The 21,403-nt window shown below is 37.4% G+C and overlaps 1 protein-coding gene across 1 annotated transcript in view; it reads right to left on the reverse strand.

Annotated features, from left to right (window-relative positions):
- arid5b (AT-rich interaction domain 5B) overlaps positions 1 to 16,847 on the reverse strand; it is a 107,682-nt gene extending 90,835 nt beyond the window's left edge. Inside the window, exons 1-3 of the mRNA XM_047351687.1 lie at positions 16,758 to 16,847; positions 16,205 to 16,459; positions 1,634 to 1,868 (exon numbers count right to left, since the gene is read on the reverse strand). Of these exons, the coding sequence (XP_047207643.1) occupies positions 1,634 to 1,868; positions 16,205 to 16,459; positions 16,758 to 16,778 (511 nt within the window). The 5' untranslated portion in view covers positions 16,779 to 16,847. The remainder of the gene's footprint in view (positions 1 to 1,633; positions 1,869 to 16,204; positions 16,460 to 16,757) is intronic.
- Between the last annotated feature and the right edge of the window lie 4,556 nt (positions 16,848 to 21,403).

The raw sequence follows: 21,403 nt of genomic DNA on the forward strand, positions 1-21,403 counted from the left end.
CGCAGAGTAACACTCATTTGCTTTGATGAATAAGTGATCGCTTCCCAAAAACTCTCCAACACTCCTCTCATATTGTTACACTGTCAACAAGCGACGCGTGCCAAAGACGCAGCGAGCAAACAAACAAATGAGTGCACACAACTGATTGTCTGCATGTCACATGTGTGCATCTGCTCCTATCAAATAGTGTGTGTGTGTGGTGTGTGTGTGTGTCTCAAGTGCCCCAGCCAGAATCCAAGCCTGTTCTGCTGAGTGGGCATATTTTCTGGCGGAGTGTCCCATCGGAGTGACAAGTGCATTTAGAAACAGCCTGATGGAGTCATTAGCAGCAGCACTGCTCATTAGCAACATAGACACACACACACACACACACACACACGCACACACACACACACACACACACACACACACACACACACACACACACACACACACACACACACACACACACACACACACAGCAACAATAGCGTTCTCATCAGGTTACTGCATCGATGATGGTAAAATCCATACAATCTAGCAAAACATTTATAGAAGGCCAAGATATGGAACATAATACTGCTTAAAAAGCAAGCTGACAAATCTATGTATGTGATCAAGCAATCATAAACACACACACACGCACAAGCAGATTCACGTTGAATTGATTACTGGAATAACAAAGCATTCATTATTGATCGTCTTGTCCTTTTTCAGTATGAGATTCATGCAGTGTTGGGTAATCAAGGGCATTACAGCGTCACCCAGAAGCACACTGTTTTAACAAGTCATCAATAAATCAACAGTTTTTACAAAGTAAGCCAATCATTTATTTCTAAACCCTACAAAAATGAGGATCATGAGGCAGAAATTCTGTTTTGAATCTGTAGGGTAACATCTATTTCACCTGACAAAAAGCAGTATAATCAATATGTCTTTTTAGCACGTTTGATAAGTTACATTACACCATCTCAGTGAGCATAAGGCTTTACATACCTGCCATGAGACAGGGAGTGGCAAACAGCTTCAAAGAGAACATAATGTTCTTTCTGATTATTAGACTTAAATGTCAGAGTTTCCTATTTGCATTGGATGAGTCATCTCTAGCTTTATGATGAGACTGATTCATGGCTAAAACTACAGTCAGAGCCCAAGAGGCAAGAATCAAGCGTTAACAGGCACTTAATGGCACAGTGTATGTGATGAATACACCAGACAACCATTCAGATGCACACAGCAATGATCCTCTTGTCCCCTGTGCTGCCTAGATAATTATCACACCTGAACTGATGATATCAAAGGTGCTTTAAACTGTAGTTTGATGTGACTACTTTATTAAATAGGGTTTCTATGTTTTCCAGTCAGAAAACAAAGTAGCTGCACTGTATATGATGGTAACATGTTAGCAAACATTTACCGCCAGCCTGGTGCTATTAGTGTAATTCTCAGCTCATTACAACAGAAGTTACAACCTGATGAATTACTCCAGTCAAGACAGCACTTGTTAAACCAAGCAAAGAACAATAAACATGATGTGATTTATAGAGAGCAAAGAAAACAATGCATAAACATACAACATAACGACACAAGGAATAAATGAGTGCATTGCAGCACACTTCTGGGTCTGAGGAGAACGGAAACTGCTGGTGCTCACCTAGATGTGCCCGCTCCCTCTGGACATCCTTGAAGTTGAGCCCGCTGGTCAGGGTGCTCTCCCTGTAGCGGTGGAGGGCCTCGCGCCTCCCGTTGGTCCCCAGCTCGCGGAGCACCGAGGATTTGAGAGGCTCCACCTTCAGACCGTTGGCCCATCCTGAGAGGTCCGGTACCGTCCACTTCACAAGGTCCTGAAGCCGCACAATCACCTTCTCGGACACGGCGATTACCTCGTGCTGAAATTAAGTTTAGCCATTATTTGAATTTGTTTTCCACACATCTCAAATTATGACGTAGCTATAGTTGAAGTTATTTTCAATGTACAGAGCTATGGTAAAGATTTGCTGGAAAAAAAAACTGAACCCATCATTTATTGCGGTGGCATAATCTCGCACACAAAAAAAAAAATGACAATAAACCTTTAATTTGAGCATTTTTATTCAGTGGAGAAAGAAATCCCATTTTAGGAAATAATTTATCATAATTTTCAATAACCACATCCCCAACAATAAATATGAAGAAATATGTCATTAATAAAGAAATAAAATAATAATGTATAAAAAAAATAGATATAAATACATTATATACTAATAAATAAATATAAGAGAAAAGTAACTGATGCATTTTATTTACACTTCAGTTGATCAGAGTACTAAGTAACATGTGATTAGTAATCCATGACTTCCTTTTTCAATATGACACGTCAAAGAGCCCATTTCTCTGAGTTCCTCTTCAAACTGGGAAAGACAGCAGAGCATACTATTTAAGGAAGCAGATGTATGTTGCCCCTCATATGTTAAGAAATGGCAACAAAGAAAATAGCTAACCACCTAAACCTGCCACTATCTACAGTCAGAGCAATAATTAAAATGGTTTAAATATTGGAAACTGTGAAAAACAAGGCATGCTTATCTTGTCACTGTGTTCAGCATAGAGAGGGAAAGGTAAGTAAGAAATCTCCAAACCTTAATAGAATCTTGGGGTCAAAAGTCTCCATTATGACTCTTTGCGGCTATCTACACCTCAATAGAAATGGGAGAAATGCAACAAGAAGCCTTTCCTGTCCTACCATCACAAACATTAAGAGCGGTGAAGGGTGTGTGATGCAGCAAATGTTTCAGAGTGAGTTTACACTACTGAAATAAAAGATACATTGATTGTAAGGCATTTTATGCATCTTAACCATGTGTGTTAATATCTGTAGATGACACTATTCTTAAACAATTGCAAATAAAATTAAAGTATTTTTAACAAAATACTTTAAAGGATACACTGTAGCTCATAGCTTAATTTTTCAGACAAAACATTGTTGTCAATATTTTTACAGTATGCATGATACTCTCTTTTCACATACAAGTCAGAATATCATGATATTAATTGAAATATTACTTATTCCAGATGATGAAATGATTAGGTGTGCCATTTAAATTAATGTATCTTAGAGAGATTACTGCATCTTATAGTATTTAGTTACAGAGATTAAGCTGTAGACTGTAAGGTGGAAATAATTAGAGTCAAAAGTTGGGTAAAACGGGGCATAACATCAGGACATCATCAGTAAACGAAAGACAACAAACGGACCGTCGCTGTTTATCAACTAAATTAGCAAGAGCACCGAGCGGCAAACGCAACCGGCTGTGGATGCACATTAATGTAAGTAAATTACAGCAGCATGAATATGGATGATGTGGATGATTGCTGAATTGGATTTATGTTGGGGAGTCAAATCAATGTCAATGAGGACGCTGCTGTTTTGAGACTTTATGATTAGCATTTAGGAAGTTGGGCTCCTGATGTTCGCCGTGAATGCTGAGACGTAGCGCTTTTCATCTCGCACTAAATACGCTTTCAGAGTTTAGAGGAACAGATGAAGTGCAAGCTTATTAGAGTGGAAGTGTAATGAATAGACAGCCGTATTGTGTAAACATGGGGTCTCTGATGCAAGGTAGAACCTTTACAAAATGGATATAAATGTGTCTGTCAGGCACTGAGAAATGACTTTAAGCACAGAACTTCAGTCAGTCAAGTTGGCTTACTAAATAAGATTTGCTCTCTCTTCACTGTGTGGGTTTAACTCCTTTTTTTCCTGAGGTAGATTCAGCTCCTTTTAATAACTCTCAAACTCAAACAACATCAAGACCAACGAAGTGGGGAGGGAGCAAAGACTCTTAAATGTGTTTCCATTTGAAGGACTAATGGCTGAAGTGTTACCAACAGAATGGAGTGGTTTTGCTGTAAGATGGCTATTACAGAAACAGAGAAATCTGGGGGACAGATGTCTGAAAAGGCTAAAACACACAGAGCAGGTCTCTGATGCTTACCTTGGTTATCTCCAATTTACCAGGCATCTGTCTGGTTTTGTGTATTTCCCCTCAAAGAGCTTGTGTACGGCTGACATTAAAATAACACTCATTATGTTATATTTATATGTGTAAGTAGAGGGTGTGCACTCAATAAAGCCACATTTAAGCAGTCTTCTGTAATCAAAATGAACAACTCTGCTGTAAATCCTTCATTTGTTTAGTCCTAAAATGCTAGGATCAGCCTTATTTTACTGCTTTTGTTCTTTGTTTTGATTGAAATATTTCAAAGTGTTCCTGTTTTTTTTCCCCCAACAATATTCTAAAAACAAACACATGTCTTTTCAGCATTTCATATTCTCTCTGAGTGCTCCGTCTATACAATTACCCATATTCAGTTCTCACATCATCTCCAACTACAGGCATATCAAATCCCAACCAGTTGGAGACAGTATTTCCTTATAAAGACAAAGCCTGCGAGGGATAGCTTGATATAGCTGTGCCTCCCTCACTAAGTAAAAACATCAAACATGGGTTTTTGGTCGTCTTATAATGAGCTGTCTTCAGCTGTCAAGTGGTGGCGGGTGGTTGTAACTGGCTTTCCGTGCAGTAAAAAACTGACTGCAGAAAAAGCAGGCTGTTTGAATAATGCAGAACAACAGTAAATAGCATTCAGCCAGCAGCCAAAAAAGCCACATTGCTCTGTTTCTCAACAGAATTTACCCACTGTACTTTGATGCAATCTGTTGACTGCGCATAAAGAAACCAAATGTTTCAGCCGAATCTATTTAAAGCAGAGATAATTAGACTGAGTGAGCTGCAACATCAAACCCTGAATAAAAATTGAAAAAAATGTAATTACTTTTATATTAATCTGCTGAAAGATGCAATGATTTGTGAGCATGTCAACAGATCTTTTTTGGGGACTTGTTTGGCTTGAGAGCAAAAAACACAACAGGTGAGCACAATTCAGCAGCTGTCAACACAGTCCCCAATATAATCAGTAAGCTGCAGCAATGAAAAAGCAGCTACCATAAAACAATTCCTTCTTTTCTGAGACTACTTTCTATTTTTTACTTTACAAGCCAAACTCCAACTGGTTCCAGCCTGCAAGCTGGAGTAGGAAGATGATGAATGATTTGTGGTTTGCATAAGACATGAGATTTGGTTGAGAAATTTGTAAATAGTGGAGAATTAAGAAATATTTCTGTGCACAGTTTCTGAGAACAAGGCCGGCCAAGTTGGTTATTGAGAAATAATTATAGTAACATCATTGCACCAATCTAGGTTGCCACCGCGCAGACAAAAGCACTACAGTGTACAACCAGATGATTTTTATTATATCTCCACAATCTTCTTGGGTTGAAGTCCGTAACAACTTTTCAAAGTCAAAATGGGTTACATTTGAAAACAATGAAGCTAAGAGATGAGAACTGCAAATATTTAGATCTAAAAGACTTTCAGTAAAGTATTTTCAGATGTCAAAAGGTTTGTTTTCTTATTTCATTTAGATCAACCTAAAAATATACACTCTAAAAAACGTCTGGGTAAAAATAGCAGTATTTGGATGGGTTTAACAACATGTGTGGGTTATGGGTTTAACTCAGCATACTGGGTTTGGTTAGTAATAAAAAAAAAACATCTGCCTATCTTTGGGGGGAACTAGGCAGACTATGCCTGTTCCTTTGCTGCTGCCCATATATGTATAACTAAGCAAATATAATATGGTTATTTATTGTTTAATTGTGCATTTAAATGATCAGATGAATGAGAACATAAATATGGCAGCCTCATAATATGTAAAAAGCCCTTTATTAACAACATTTCAAACTCTATATAAAACAGTATAAATATTGCCTGTCTTTACCGACTAATTCTTTGGTCAAAGTGGAGCTAAACTAGAGCTAGCTTGCACCAACTATTAGCAGATAGAAGGCTCATTATATCTTAAGTGAACTAACCAGTTCTCTAGTGTTACATAATGCTATTAACTGACGTCAATATAAATCATACAGCATATTTTTTTTACCTTCATATTAACTTTTTATTTCACTGATTTAGCTCAAGATGGTCGTCTGTGAAAAATGAGGAAGCTCCTAAATCTCTTCTATAACACAACAAATTAGGTCATAATTTTGACCCAATGTTTGATTGAAATTTGCCAACTTCTTTCCCAACAGCATAAACCCAGTTCTAGGTTATATATACATCCCAGCAATTTTTTGTGTCTTGGCTATCTAGGTAATAGGGGAAGTAATAAGCAAGTAAGACCAAAATGTCATCAACAACTCCAAGGAAATCACTCTCATTCTGCTGAATTTATCAGCTGACTAAATGTCTCAGCTCTAGATTTTCTGTGTTCTATCCAAAATGCATCGTTCCAGCAGTATTTCAGCATGCACTGCATGGGTTTGCAACTCACTTCTTGGATTTTGAGCTTCAAAGATGCAGCTTAGAAACTACGGGCCAATGCTCTATGTGTATGCCGTCCCTCCACACTGCGCTGTCATTTCGAGTTAGGCAGCTGGTAGTTTAGCAAAGAGGCGTCCGTTACACACAGCCAGCGGGTTCGTTTGATAACATAGGTCAAAGGACTGCAACCTCGCAGCCAAGAGGTGACACTACACATCAGCAACACACTAAACACAAGTGTACCAATTCAGTAACCCTCCGAACGCAGACACATCGTAAGGATTTGTACACTACAGACCCTAAATACATAATGTGTTAGAGTAATGTGTGAGTAATTTTGCCTCAGGTACAGAAATAAAACAGATGCACTGATTATCTACCTTTATGGCTGAGTTAAAATGCAAGGCAACACAAACAGCTAAATGTAACATCCTGTATGCATCCTTCTATCAATATTTCACAACTTTACTGCAGCATGATATCTCCACAATCACCACTTTAATGTGTTGTGTTGGTGGTACTTAAGGGACTGTAAGTTGAAACAGACGGACCTTTACTGTAAAACTGGTCCTAACTCCAGAGCAATGCCATTGAAATTCAACAAAATAAATCTATATCTTTTAGCAGAGCTGTGAAGAAATTACCATTGTCATTAGGAGCCGGGTGCTTATTGGAGAACTTTGATCTTTTTTTTTTTTACACGCCGAAGTTAAATCTACGTTCCATTTCAATTAATTAAGTTCAAGTTTAACCAGTCATGGTATTTGACATTTTGAACTAGTGATTGTCAAATGCAGTCCAGACTCCTTGAAAGTAGTAAAATAGCCCTTTTATATGGCATCAAATCGGAAGGTGTAATTCAGCTACCAACTTCAGCATTATTGGCCCGTCATGATGAATAGTCACCTTTTTCTCCACTGCTCAAACTGCACAAGAAAACACAGGATTATGCAAATAAACAATACAAAAATTATTTGGCATGCAACTGAAAAATAACTTTCCCCATGTGACAGTTTTGTCACCCGGCGTGTTAAAAGAAAAACAGGACATTGGCCGCAATTTACAATATAGTCCGCTTTCTGACAATGAAAGCAGGGAACTCTGTAAATAATTAAAATGCTATAAAAAGAGCTAATCAATATGCCAATTGCTTCAAGTTTTTAGGTTATGTCTGCGTAGCGAACTTTGAACATGAACTAGGTCACATTTAATGAGGTACACTGAACTTAGAACATATTTGTGTTAAGGGTGAACTTTCATAACTCTGGCCTTCATTTTACATGACTCTGGTATATTGGTGGCAATACGACACAAAAAGTGACAATTTGCACATTTTTACCTGTACCGATCCAATTTCAAAAATCCTGAAATATTCAATATTGAGCAAACATTCCCAACTGACAAGACATTCAGTTGTGTGAGTCATGGGGTGCTGAAGCTCACTGGGTGGGTGCCTTTCTATACTGTGGGCACATAAATGCTGAGGAATCCTGACACGCTGCGTAGGTTTCAGGCTGCTGCCTCTGAGAGGTCAGCACAGGAATTCCTAAGGCCATAGGAGATTAGTAATTGAGTAATGGACATGGTGACATGGATAATGTAGACAGGACAGGATAACTAAAGAGAAGGAAGGAGGGAAGAGAAATCGAAGCTATGAAACACAATATGAGTTCATTATTTGTCTCCACTCCCTATGGCTGACCTTGGCTGCAGTGTCCCAAAACAAACCTATCTGGAAATTAAAAAAGAAGCTCTAGAAACTATGCCAGGGACAATCAAATCAGAATAGATTTGGCTGAGACTGCTCTCAGATTCCAAGGAGTTCAAGGTGCACCATTTAAAAAGGTGAGAATGATTCTAACCCACGATGCACTGCTTAATTTGAGCAGTTTATTCATTTATGGATAAAAGTTGCTGCATATCGACGGGGCGTTACCGAGCTCATCTTTTATTCACCGATTCCATTAAGAGATTGCTGTTACACAACCCATGGTGATATATGAACTTAGCATTCTTTCACAGCATTAGCAACGGCAAAAAACGGCGAGATAAGAGGAGTTTTCAAAGCCATCCTGAAAGTGGGTGAGGCATTCATCATGTAAGGTGACACCGCAGCTAAAAACTGTGTCAGCCCTGCTTGAATCACTGCAGCCTTATATGCTTCCATTTTAGCAAGATGCAATGAAAATAAAGGGAAAGGCACTGATGCTTTGCCCAAGGATCCGTAAGTAAAGAATTTAAAATGTTGACTAGATTACTGGGCAGGGGTTTCCCATCTGTGGCTGCATCAGAGGTTATAATAATGATAAACTGTAGCTGGAGGCACTGGAGTCATGCATCAAGGCAAATATTTGCCTGTTCAAGAGGTTAGTGAATGACAAAGTGGAACAAACAAAGCTAAGGAACGCCAAAATCTCCAGTGTGTTAACAAACACGCAATGCTAGAAACATATTATTTAGACAGCGAGACACAACAACAAAAAAGTAAAATCTTAATGTTTGTGGGACTTCTTTTTATGGCCTTTGAAGTCTCTGCTGTTATATTTTAAAGGCTTTAAATTACACTATTCAAAATAGCTGGTAATAATTTACATGCTATTTCAGCAATGGTGAGGAATTCACTGGAGGGCAGTGTGCACAGTTAACGGCTTGTTCTGCAGCATGAGGAGGCATGCACGCGCACATGCCTGCATACATGCCCAGTAAAAAAAAAACACCTCCGTTCCACTTCTACGCCACGAAATTCCTGCCATGGTTATCTGAATGGGGAGATTTGTTTTAATGCACAAACTGGACATGGTAAAAAGATCTGTAAATATCTACCATATCACATTTACCCTCCAGCTATTCTGTAGAACGACCTAATCCATCAAAATGCTGCATATCACAGCCACTTACACTTAACTCAACAGTATCCCAGATGTCCCGAATTATTTGTTTGGTGTTTTTTCCCTTAGGAAAAAAACAAAATCAAAGAAGCAGCAAATGAATACAATCTAATTTCCCCTACAAGCTGGTTTTGCAAGCACCAGAACACATGCATGGACTCCTGCCATGTGCTGAAGAAATGGCTCTGGATGCATGCCAAAGTGTTTTCCACAGCAATCAATACCGGGCCTACTGCTGCAGTCCCCCTGCCTGTCAGTGTGCCTGTGCATATGTGCCAAAGCCTTGTCAGCTACAGGGACAGAACAGAGGAGAGGAGAGGTCAGATGAAATCAGAGGTGATGATAATAGCACATTAATATAACATGATCCAGGAATATTCTCCGCAGATACAGAATTCCCATTACGAGAGCGGCCCTCTTTTTATGCTGCATATGCAGTAAAAGTAGGATATGCAGTAAAAAAGATAAGAATAAGTAATTATGAGAGCCTGAAGGAGGAGTGTACAATAAGTGGGTGTTGTGTGTGGTGAGCTGTTATCTACAACAGTTCTATCCAAAAACAGAAAGAGTATTACAGGCAGGCAGGAAAGCACGCAGAGGAGAGGAGAGGAGAGGAGAGGAGAGGAGAGGAGAGGAGAGGAGAGGAGAGGAGAGGAGAGGAGAGGAGAGGAGAGGAGAGGAGAGGAGAGGAGAGGAGAGGAGAGGAGAGGAGAGGAGAGGAGAGGAGAGGAGAGGCCATTTGGTGTGAGAAGAAAATTGTGTCACTCAGTGAGCTTTAAAACACATGACTGTTTAGTCAGTGGCAGTTTGCAGGCAGGCAAATAGGCAAATAGAGCGAAGGGCCCCAAAAGAGGGTTTGTCATAATGGGTGAGCAACTCAACACAAAGCCTGTATAAAGAGCAAGTTGGCCTCAACTTGTGGTGGTAAACACTGCTTGTCAGGCTGGGATACAGTTAAAAAAAATAGAGCTTCCTTCACACATGGACCTAATAATTAACTCTGTATAAATAGATTCATAAATTCACTCCTGATCTGTTTATCATCTAATCAGCAAAACACAGGCGCAGAGAGTTTGCATGCACTCCCCCGAATCAGTACTTTTATTTCCAGTCTAAAGCTGGCTGGTTCTTATAAAAAATTAAAATTAAAATAAATACCTGTGTTTAAAAGGAATTGACCTTCCAACCCTTTTGACAGAAGAAAAACAAGCACAGTAGGTCATAGGTCGGTTCCTCCCGTCACTGCACAGCACAGCAAAAAAACTGCAAACAAGCTGCAGGAGAGGCTAGAGGCAAACAAATACCTGAGAAATAATCAGGAAATTACATCATACCTCAGAGCTCCAGAGCATAAGTGAATCTGTAATCCACTTCCAGTAAGTTTAATAAAAGGCTTAAAGATGTTTTTGGTATTTGGAGGATATTGGCCTCAAGCTTGAGATGAAAGCAAAGTACTACCAGCTGTTTACATTTCACATTAGACACTGTTTTAAACTGTGTGAACATATTCAAGTAACATCCAACATAATCTATGAATATATGGTATAAACTACAATTATAGCAGGTTTGAAACTTTATCTCATGGGACTATATGTTCTCATTTAGCACCTAGACCTTGTGAAAACAGCACACCTCCTGAGAACTGCAAGTTATCATTTTCATATCTGAGTGACTCACCAGGACAAATTAAACTGCTGATCTTTAATCAATTACAGATTTAAAGCTTCAGTGATGCCGGCGGCCATGACTGACTTCACTGAAGGAAACCAGGTAATGTGAGGTTATATATATATATATATATATATATATATATATATATATATATATATATATATATATATATATGTGTATATATATATGTATATATATATATATATATAGTCACTCATCATATATATATATGTGTATTTATATATATATAAATAAAAATATACACACACATATACATACATATATATATATATATATACATATATATATATATATATATATATACATATATATGTATGTATATGTGTGTATATTTTTGTATATTTGTATTTATATATATATACACATATATATATGATGACTGACTGACTATATATATATATATATACACACATATCGTATCATGTATATATATATATATATATATACATATCGTATCATGTATATATATATATATATATATATATATATATATATATATATAGAGAGAGAGAGAGAGAGAGAGAGAGAGAGAGAGAGAGAGAGAGAGAGAGTGGAACATTTTTGGGCATCAGTTTCTCCTTCCTGTTTGTGTTTTTTGTATTACGGATTGCATCTGCAAGCGCTCCTGCTGTATAGCTGACTCATGCAGCGCAGATTAGTGTGTTATAGGGCAAAGTCAGCGAGAATCTGAATGGGCTCAGTGAAGGTCATAAACTGATTCCAAGTTGTCAGGCCAATTTCCACAGCTGTAATATGCAGTCAGTGTTTAGATTTGCTGAGAGAAAACGAGCCCTTTAATTGAGGCCAAGCTACATAGCACTTACAACATTTGATCCTCTAAATTATACAATCCCAGTGTCTGATCAGTGCAGCATCAAAGGAAAATAATTTATTCTAGAAGTGTGTGCCAAAATTCATAATCCAAGCAGAAAAATTGCTTTGATTAAAATGTTGATTTTGGCTTATTTATTTGGTGTACAAAATGTGTCAAATGTGTACTATAAAACTGAATTTTAGAGGGTGGTAAACATCAGTCATTAAAATGACTTAATTTTATTGAAACAAATTACGTATTTAAATATAATGCTTAATAATAGTTCAATTCAACAGATCTAATATTAAGAAATTAGTTAAAGATGCTGGTTCAACATTAAATCAACCACTATTCTTATCAATTGTACGCAATGACTAGCAGAAAACTGTCAGGCTGATATGGTTATAGGAAATGTATTGCTAAAGTTAAGAACAATCAAAAGATTGTGGTTAAAAAAGTTCCAGTGTTGGAACGACAATTTTAAATTGTATCCAGTTTTGCCTTGATTAGTGACAGCACTAAAGCTAAAGACAAGCTTGCTAGCAAACTGAGCTTCTTATTTTAAATTTGGTTTTTTTTTTTTTTTTTTTGCAGCACTAGAGGCCTTTATTTTTTCATTTGTCCAACAGTAGCTAGAAAGGAAGGAGGGCAAAGAGAGGGGGAGACATTCGGCAAAGGTCACCGGGTCCAGGATTCAAACCCGGGACAGCCGCATCAAGGACTATAGCCTCTGCACATGGTCTCGTGCTTAACCACTACACCACCAGCACCGCGCCCCTGGGCTTTTTAACTCTTGGGCAGTTGTTGGCAAAGAAGACACATTAGCTCTGGTTGTAAGAAAAATACTTTACCTGCCACCTTGTTCTAAATGGATTTAAACAGTTTATTATTTTTTTAATATTTATGCCCTAAATAGTTAAGCGACAATGCTAATGCTAAGGTTGTCATTGCTAATAAAAGGCACATTATAGCTGTGGTTATCAGGGATATACACTACCTTAACAGAATATGTGTAACAGTTTGCCACAATTTCATTAATAATTCATGCCTTAAATAGTTTAGCAACAGCACTAACGCTAAAATTAAGCTTGCTTAGCAAGCTGGGCCTCTTAACTCTGAGGCAATTGTTGCTAATGAATGGTACATCTTAGCTAAGGTTGACATGCCACTTTATTAGAATAGAACAAAAGTTTATTATTTCAGTAACATTTCATCCCTTTAATAGTTTGGCAATGGTGCTAACAGTTATGACAAACAGGTTAGCAAGTTAAACTTCCCAACCTGGCTGCTGTCTTTGCCAATGAATGGCTCACTATTCAAATATTTACATGCGTTTTACATACATTAAAAAAAGATGTATTACTATTTCAGTTGCGTTTTATACCTTAGGTAGTTTAGCAACACTCATGCTAAAGTCTAACATACTAACACGGTGAATATTACTCTCAGTCAGTCAATGACAATGAATGGCACATCTTAGCTGTGGCTTTTAGAGAAAATATTTACATGTTATCGTGTTAAAATAGATGTAAAAATTTTACATTTTATGGCTTGATCACAAACCAATTTTTATTTCACATGACAGGATGGTCAACTAGATAACTTCCTGAAATAGTTAAGGTTCTGGTTAGTCATGATGCTAGTGCCACAGAGTAACCAGCAGGTGTCTGTTCTGATAGAAGGGGTCCTCTGCAATAAAGCTGCACAATATTAGAAATTTATACGATGGACAAATTAATGTTGCAATGAATCCACTGTTTCCTCAGTTCTCTTTGTCATCTGTAATTGGATGGCTTCCAACATTCTGTGACATTTGGTTTTTAGTGCACTGTCATCTGTGTCAGGTGTGGATTTCAGCTGGAGTAAGACTCCATCCAACAAGCTGAATATACTATTGCTTTGCAAGGTGTCTATTCCCTGCATTTGTTATCTAATAGTAAACCAGTATTGCATATCAAACCGTTATTTGTGGTAATATTGTATACACTAACATTATATATTTGCAGTATACTGTTGTGCACTACTATATTAATCCTACTGTTATTCTTCTGCATTAGTATCCGTTCATTAAATATTAATATGAACTTATAGGTTTTAAAATCTATATGAACTAACCAATTGATTTTAGAAGAAAACCTATTTTAAAATCAGTTGAGAGATAGTGTTTCAGCAGTTAAACTTACTCTAGTCCTACAGAAATGTATAAATTACACTCTACCCAAAAAAAGTACACAAAGTTTATTAGTTAACTTTTTACAGTTTGTTTTATCAGTGTAAAAGCAACAATCAATGAAGGAAAATTGCTTGCCTCTTTTTGGAACCATGTGCCTTGGTGCTTTACAGCATGTGGCAAATATGTGTGACTCCATTTGGCAGACCCTATGTTATTGAATATATAATATTTTCCAGATATGGTCAATAGACTGGAATGTGAACATTTTGCAATGCAAATTAGTCTATGGGAATAAAGGGGGTGGAGCTGACATGTCTTGTGCAAGTCTGGTCTTTAGGACGAGGGCAATACATGCACTCAGAGTAATTACTAAATAATTGCAGTGTGTTAAATACTAACGCCAAGGGGGTTTCAGCAGGAGAAACCCCTGCTCTGAGGAAGAATTCACAGGGATGATAGCTTGTCTAAGCTGCTGGCCATAAATAGCCACCTTTCTCATGAAAGGGTAATGTGATAGCTGCTCTTATTACTCAAGAGGAAAGAATGTAAGTAAACCATCGGCGGAAGAGTCAAGTACAAACACGGCTTTGTCCGCCCCTATAAACAATATAACAGCAACATGGAATAATCTCCATGCAGCCGCAAAGTGATCCAAGGCAAGAAGGCAGCAATTAAAGTGTTGCTGTCATTATATCAGAAAGAAAAACCACACATATTGTTTGTTTCACAGCTCATAATCTGGGAACACTGATTAAACAAACAGTTAAAATGTCACCAATAAAACAGGTTTAACAATTTGTATTCATCTTCTTTGAGTAAATGTAAATCAAGACTTTAGAGTAAAAACTATGCAAGTTTAACAGCTCAAATACCCTTGAATAACTTCAAACTAATAATTAAGATCATTTTATAAAACACTTTTGTTGTCCAAATGTTACTTATTATTACAAATGATAATAATTGGTATGTATTTAAGCTATAGAGTCTTTCTAAAATAGTTAGAAACTTTTTGAATCTATTCTAAGGTGGAAAGTAAATCTATTTGCAACAACCAAAGCTAAGATGCACCGTTCATTGGCAACTACTCCCAGAGTAAAGAATCTTAGTTTGCTAGCAAATTTGAAATTAACATTAGCGCTGTACCTAAACCAGCTAGTAATAAACAATAATAAACAAACTTTTCCATGAATGTAAACTTTTTTCCTGACAAACACACCAAAGACATGTCATTTGTTGCCCAACGACTAGCATGGTTGACTTTAGCATTAGCTGTAGTTACTTAATAAAGTGACATTCCTGCTCCAACATTTGGCCACAGTCTAAGGAGAGTTCAGAACTTTCACTGGGTTGACATATTCTGTCACAATACAACCCACATTAACATATACGATGACTGAACTGGAATATGTGGCCAAATTTCAATCAAACTGTTAATGCAGGAATTGTTACCAACATAAAGTAGCTATTTAGTTTACAAACTAATATGCTTGTATCAATTTAAAAACATTTTAATGCCTCCCTCCCAAATTTCCTTTTTTAATAGTGCATTGCAATTCAGCGTAATCGGATCACAAGCGCCACATTTGGCCATAGTCAATCATAACCATTGCATGTCTGTGCCAACAACAGCGAGGCAGGCGCGGCTAAATGAAATGTGAACCAACAATATCATTGTTTGAAGACAGAAACGTTCGCTGGGGAAAATTATGCAAAGCGAGGAGAACATATAGTTAAGACGTGTAAGCACTGGCTTGGCTCGCCTCTGACTCGCACTGCCTCTTTCAACATCAAGCAGCGTTACAAAATATCTAATCACTATCGTACGGAGCTGCATCTGATCCTATCCTGCATTCAATACTATATAGCGTTTCGCAATTTCCGCTTTGTATGTCAGCATATCTGACACGCTTTTAACCAGAAATGAAATCGACAGAGCACAGGCAGGCAGAGGATTGTTGCATTTTTAACCCCCCCCCCCCCCCCCCTCCCCGCTCCTTTTATTTTATTATGACACAATTAACCCCACGGAGCGCAGCGGCTGCAGTCTCTTATTGAGCGCAGCTGGACAAGTGCACATTCAGCATGTTGACACCACATTAGGCAAACAAGGCTGAAGTCTACAACTATAAAGAGCAAATTCCGTAGTAGGTCAGTTTTACCAATCGATACATCAATGTCATAATAAATGCATGGGTTCCACAATACCTCTGAGAGACCCACAACCAGTAAACAAAAGAGATGCGGCTCAATATGTAAAATTCCTCGTAATAAACAGCGAATCAGACATTCCTACCTCTCCGTGAGCGACGGATCGTCCCCGGGGAGTATCCTCGGGTAGGAAATAAAGTTTGGAGCTGGATAAAAGTTGCTTGCTTGTTCTTTCCTCCCAGAGAAGCTGGAGTTCCGCTATGCATATAGGATCCTCGGGTTTGCATCTCACGAAGAAAAAGTCTCCGAGAGCGAGGATTCTCGCTTTGCCATCCCCAGTAAATTTAAAGGCTTTATAGAATATATATGGTCCATGTAAACCGCAAGACGAGCCCACCCACTGTGGAAAAAAACATAAAGAAGATTGAAGACATGTAAAGACATTAATGTATCAAAACAAGTCAGACATCCTTGTTTCTTTACGCACGGCTTGCAAATATCACGCATGATACACCTCTTGTTTTCTGCGCATAATTACTACAATGAAACTATTTTGCATGTTCAACATATCAAACAGATGCAGTCAATTCAGCGTGTGAAAGTTTTGCGGATCATGGCCAAGCTTACAGAAAGGCAGGGATTAATTAAAGTAGGCAGAAAGGAACTGAAATAAATCGACGCATGAAAACAAACGTTACCTTCAGTGAGTTCGGCTCCATCTCGACGTTATGAATTGATTAAACTCTACACGCTCTCCAAACTTGCTGGCTTGAATGGATTGTCGAAGGTCCTGCAAGGAGCGTAGCAATATGGAGTTTCAAACATGATATTTTAAGCGTATAATAGGTGTGAAAAATGTGTTTTAGCGTAAGAAATGTGTTTAAGGCGTTTCACTTAATTTGATGAAAAAGATGAGCGAAATAAATATTTTTAGTGCTGTTCTTTTACAAATGAATGTGTGATTCCGGCAGATATTTTGACGCAATTAATATAAGATGAATACTTTTTTATTTTTAGTTGTATATTCTTCTAACTAAAAATATTAAACGCGCACAGGTGTGTTATTTACACCAATTTCAGCTCAAAATGCGTGTTTAATCTGCGTGTACAGTTTTCACGGAGTTATGTCTCTTCCAGGACCTTCGTAAAAGACGTTCAATATGAAAGCACATTTCTCACAGTAATGACACTGAGGCGCTTGCTGTGGATGCCTTCAAGAAACAATGTTACATAAAAGTTAATAGGGCTATCAAATGATTCCTCAAAAGGTAAACCGTGAGGCGCTTCGCTTTGACTGTGGTCGCAGTTAAGGCTTGGAAGGTTGATTTTTAATGGTTAAAAAAGACAAATATTTGTGTTTATTTATTTTGTGGCGAGTGTGAAAATAAAAAAAAAAAAAAAAAAAAATGTCCGAAAGAGAAAGCAGAGATGTCACGGGACAGAAATCACGATGCGCTCACATAAATCTTGTTAAGATGACATTGTGAGGACAGAGGGGTTTGTATTTGACACGCTTAAATACCTTTACACGATCAAAGCCTCTAATAAAACAGTATTTCATATTTATTATTTTAACCAGACGGCACTTATATTTGTGTAGGAACCCGATATTTACGCATAAATAACTCAATCCAGCTATCTTCTTTACGTAGAGTCTCTCCAACTTTGTGGTTTTTATTTACATCTATTGTTCTCCGATGGCACTATATGTCCGCTGCATTTTATCAAAGACTGACTGGGATTATTCATGTTTACAGCAGTACCTATTTAGTCCACAGGGTGTCGCTGTTTCCCCACCCTCTGCACCCTATGCCCTGCGTTTATCCAGCAGTGAGATCTCAAAGCTTGCTACAGCGACACAGGTCTACTTCTGACACAAGCTATTTAAAGCACACTAGTATTACGCAATGCGCCTTTTTCTCTAAAATAAAAACATTAAAGTGAGGGGCCAGGGGGAACAGTGGCGGACCCTTTAAATAAACAGTAGGCCTATATTTATAGTTTATTTCATAAATAGGATTTTAAATAAGGAGAGGACAAATTTGAATTTGTTTCAAACGTTTGCAAATGATCATATCACATATTTTGTGTATGTAACTCCTGGCCCAGCCCCCTCACCTTCATATAATGACAACAAGCTATTATAAAGATCCTCTGTCTGTTTTCTGTATGTATACCTGTCTATACAGTGGATATAAAAATGTACCGCTGTTAAAAAGATAGATTTTTCTGATGTTGTTAATTGTGACCATGATAAATCATTTTAAAACCTTTTACATCTTTAGTGTGGCATATATGATCTGCAATTCAACTGACTGTTTGCAAGGGTGTGGACACTTTTAAACTAATACTTTAATTTCTGATTCAGTCTTCTTTGTTAGACGTTTTTCAGCATCCAACATCTTTAATTGGCAATATTTCTCTACCTCCCAAAGGTTCTCCAAATCTCATAATCTCTGGGCATCTCTTGTTCACAGCCCTCTTCAGTTTAGGGCTGCCAGACATATTTATGGACTCTATTTAGGCTACTTGAATATTCTTATTGTGAATCTATTCTTTTGTTGATTCGAATGTATGCTTGTATGCTCCCTGAAAAATGAAATTTCTCACCATCTTCAGCTTTCTAACTGACACTTGAAGATTTTGAGTCAAAACAGACTGTTCATAACTTCGTTCACATTTACAAAACGTCTAGTCTATAAAAAGTAACCCCAGAGCATAATGCTGCCACCACCATATTTTACTGTGGGTATCGTGTATTTATGTTGATGTGCTACATTGTTTTCAGTTAAAGTGTCCAAGTTTGGATCCATCAGACTATAACATTCTGACATTCTGTCATATATGCTGTACATGATTAGGTTTTATTCATTTGAATTTTATGAAATTTACATTTTATTGAGTTGCAACAGCTATTTATTGCTTTAATAGGCTTCCGTCAATTTCTTTACTTTTAGTGCACACTACTTTTAGAAGTCTGTCACTTCCACGCCCTCATTTCCCTATACAGGATAACTGCCTGTGCCTATGTTAGCACATGCTAACATATTTGATGTTTTTGTTGATATTTGAAAACATAAAGTGACATAGGATCAAGCTTTTTTAATTAGATCCAATTTTTAAAGTGCAGTCAGCAACTTAAGCAATAAAACTACATAAAGTCTGTTATGGCTTTTAGCTTTGGTGTGCTATCCCAACATGAATAGCGGCTTCCATCTGACCACACTTTACAAAACAGTCTGCAAGTGCCCATGCAGAGCGTGCATTGTTTCACAGCCTGTAAAATGTATTTCTGTTCTGCAAACTGACACATTTTCCTCCTGCTGTTAGATAAATGTCTGTCTGATATTCATCTTAGAGGCGTATAGAGACAGATGAGTCAGGTCTAAATATAGTAATTTCCTCCTATTATAGCTTATCTCTCCTCTTCCCCTCTATTCAAGCCTGGTATTATATATTAATTCAAAGAAAATAGTTGAGGTAATGCTGTGTGACACTTTGATATTTTCAGTTGCAGTTGAGAAAACTGGGACAGGGCAAAAGGTGGATCACACAGAGACTCATTGTCTGGCATGAGGCTACAGCAGTGTTGGGATTCCTGCAGTGAATCCAATATAAACCACAGCTCCCAGTGTTATCTTTCCCTGATTTCTCCCACAGTCACTTCAGTGGCTGAATCAATGGGGATGCATTGTTAATGGCTGCCAGCCACTATAATGAAGTTGCTGGTTAATCAATGGCTCCGATCCAGCTCTTATCTGCCAGTTGCAAAGTGTTTGCGTGTCAACAGGTAGAACCCAGCACGAGCCTAACATTAAGATGCAGATATTGATGAGAATGAGGTCTCACACAGAGATATGATAATTGAAAAACAAAAGACAAAAGTGCGGTTTGAAAGAGAATGAGGTAATAATATGATAACTAAATACCAATATATTTAGAGCATCTTAAAATACAGTCATATTCAATAAATTCGAATAAAATTGAAAAGTTTATTTATTTCAGTAACATTTCATTAAATTAAACACATTATATCCATTAACTACACAGAGACTGATGTCTTCAATCTTTTATTTCTGTTAATTATGGCCATTTTCTGCTCACAGCTAATGAAAACACGACATTTAAGTTAAGAATATTACATCAGACCAATAAAAGACGTTTTATACAGAAATGTGGGCTTAATGAAAGGTTTTACAGTTTAATACCTGCTTTAAGGTTGGTATTTTGAAAAGGTACTTTTAATCTGAACAAGCCTCTTCAGCACATTTATTCTAATTTGTTGAATATGACTGTATATAAGGTAATGTTAACATGATTTTCTATTATTTGAATGACATTCGTTTTCATATTTCTATTCCAATGAAAATACAAGAATAGAGTACCTTAGTACATTGATGTAACCTTATTTTCTTTGAAATTGATGTGATATGCCACTTGCAATTTTACTTTTACATAGGACCAAGTTGGTTTGAACAGCTGATTTGGTTTCTGAACATAACATACAGCAAATCTAACCCCTTTCCCAAACTGCAACATGGTGGATTTTTGTTGCATCATTCTCAGATCCAAGATCTGACACTGGAGATAAACAGAGCACAGCATAAATGCAGCATGATTTGCCCTAAAAGAGAGGGATCAAGAGGAGGAGACAGGAATTGTTCTTCGCGTTGCAAAGTAAAACAAGAATAAAGTATATTAAAACCTTGGGTTTCAATGTACCTTGGGGTTTTCTGAGTTGGTGGAGATTTTAAACTCCCAAATGACCTATTAACAGAAAAAATATATTAAAAATTATATCAAAAAAGGAAAAACTACTTCATAAGTAAACTTGAATGACAGCAGGGGTTCTACATATTCTGAACATTTTGTACACCAGTCTGCATATACATGCATGCACAAAATGTGAAGCTTCGATCAATAAGCTGCCGCAGATGTAAATGCATGAGTGAATTCACCCACTGGCATTTAGAAATCTCAGTGTGGAAAGCAGAGAGACATGAAGGATAAAAATGTTTTGACAGACACTAACCTTTTTTTCCTTGCTGTTGAATGTGAAGGTGAGGCGATAAAAAACTCATTCTCAACACAGCTGTTAAACATCCAACCTAATGAAGCAGCACCAGAGCCACAGATGGGAAATGGAGAGCTGATGTTACAGTTTCGACCAGCTCAAAGTCATAAAATTTAAACCACACGCGGGTACACCAAATTAGGAATTTCTGTTAAAATCTTAGTTAAAATCGTAGTTTGTGAAATCACGGATTACAGAAGTCAGATGAAGATGGCAAATTCAAACCTGCTCTATTTCTATGTGTAATGTAGTATAATAGGATGGGAAAAT

Source organism: Girardinichthys multiradiatus, chromosome 22 (assembly GCF_021462225.1).
Source record: "Girardinichthys multiradiatus isolate DD_20200921_A chromosome 22, DD_fGirMul_XY1, whole genome shotgun sequence".
NCBI classification, from domain to species: domain Eukaryota; kingdom Metazoa; phylum Chordata; class Actinopteri; order Cyprinodontiformes; family Goodeidae; genus Girardinichthys; species Girardinichthys multiradiatus.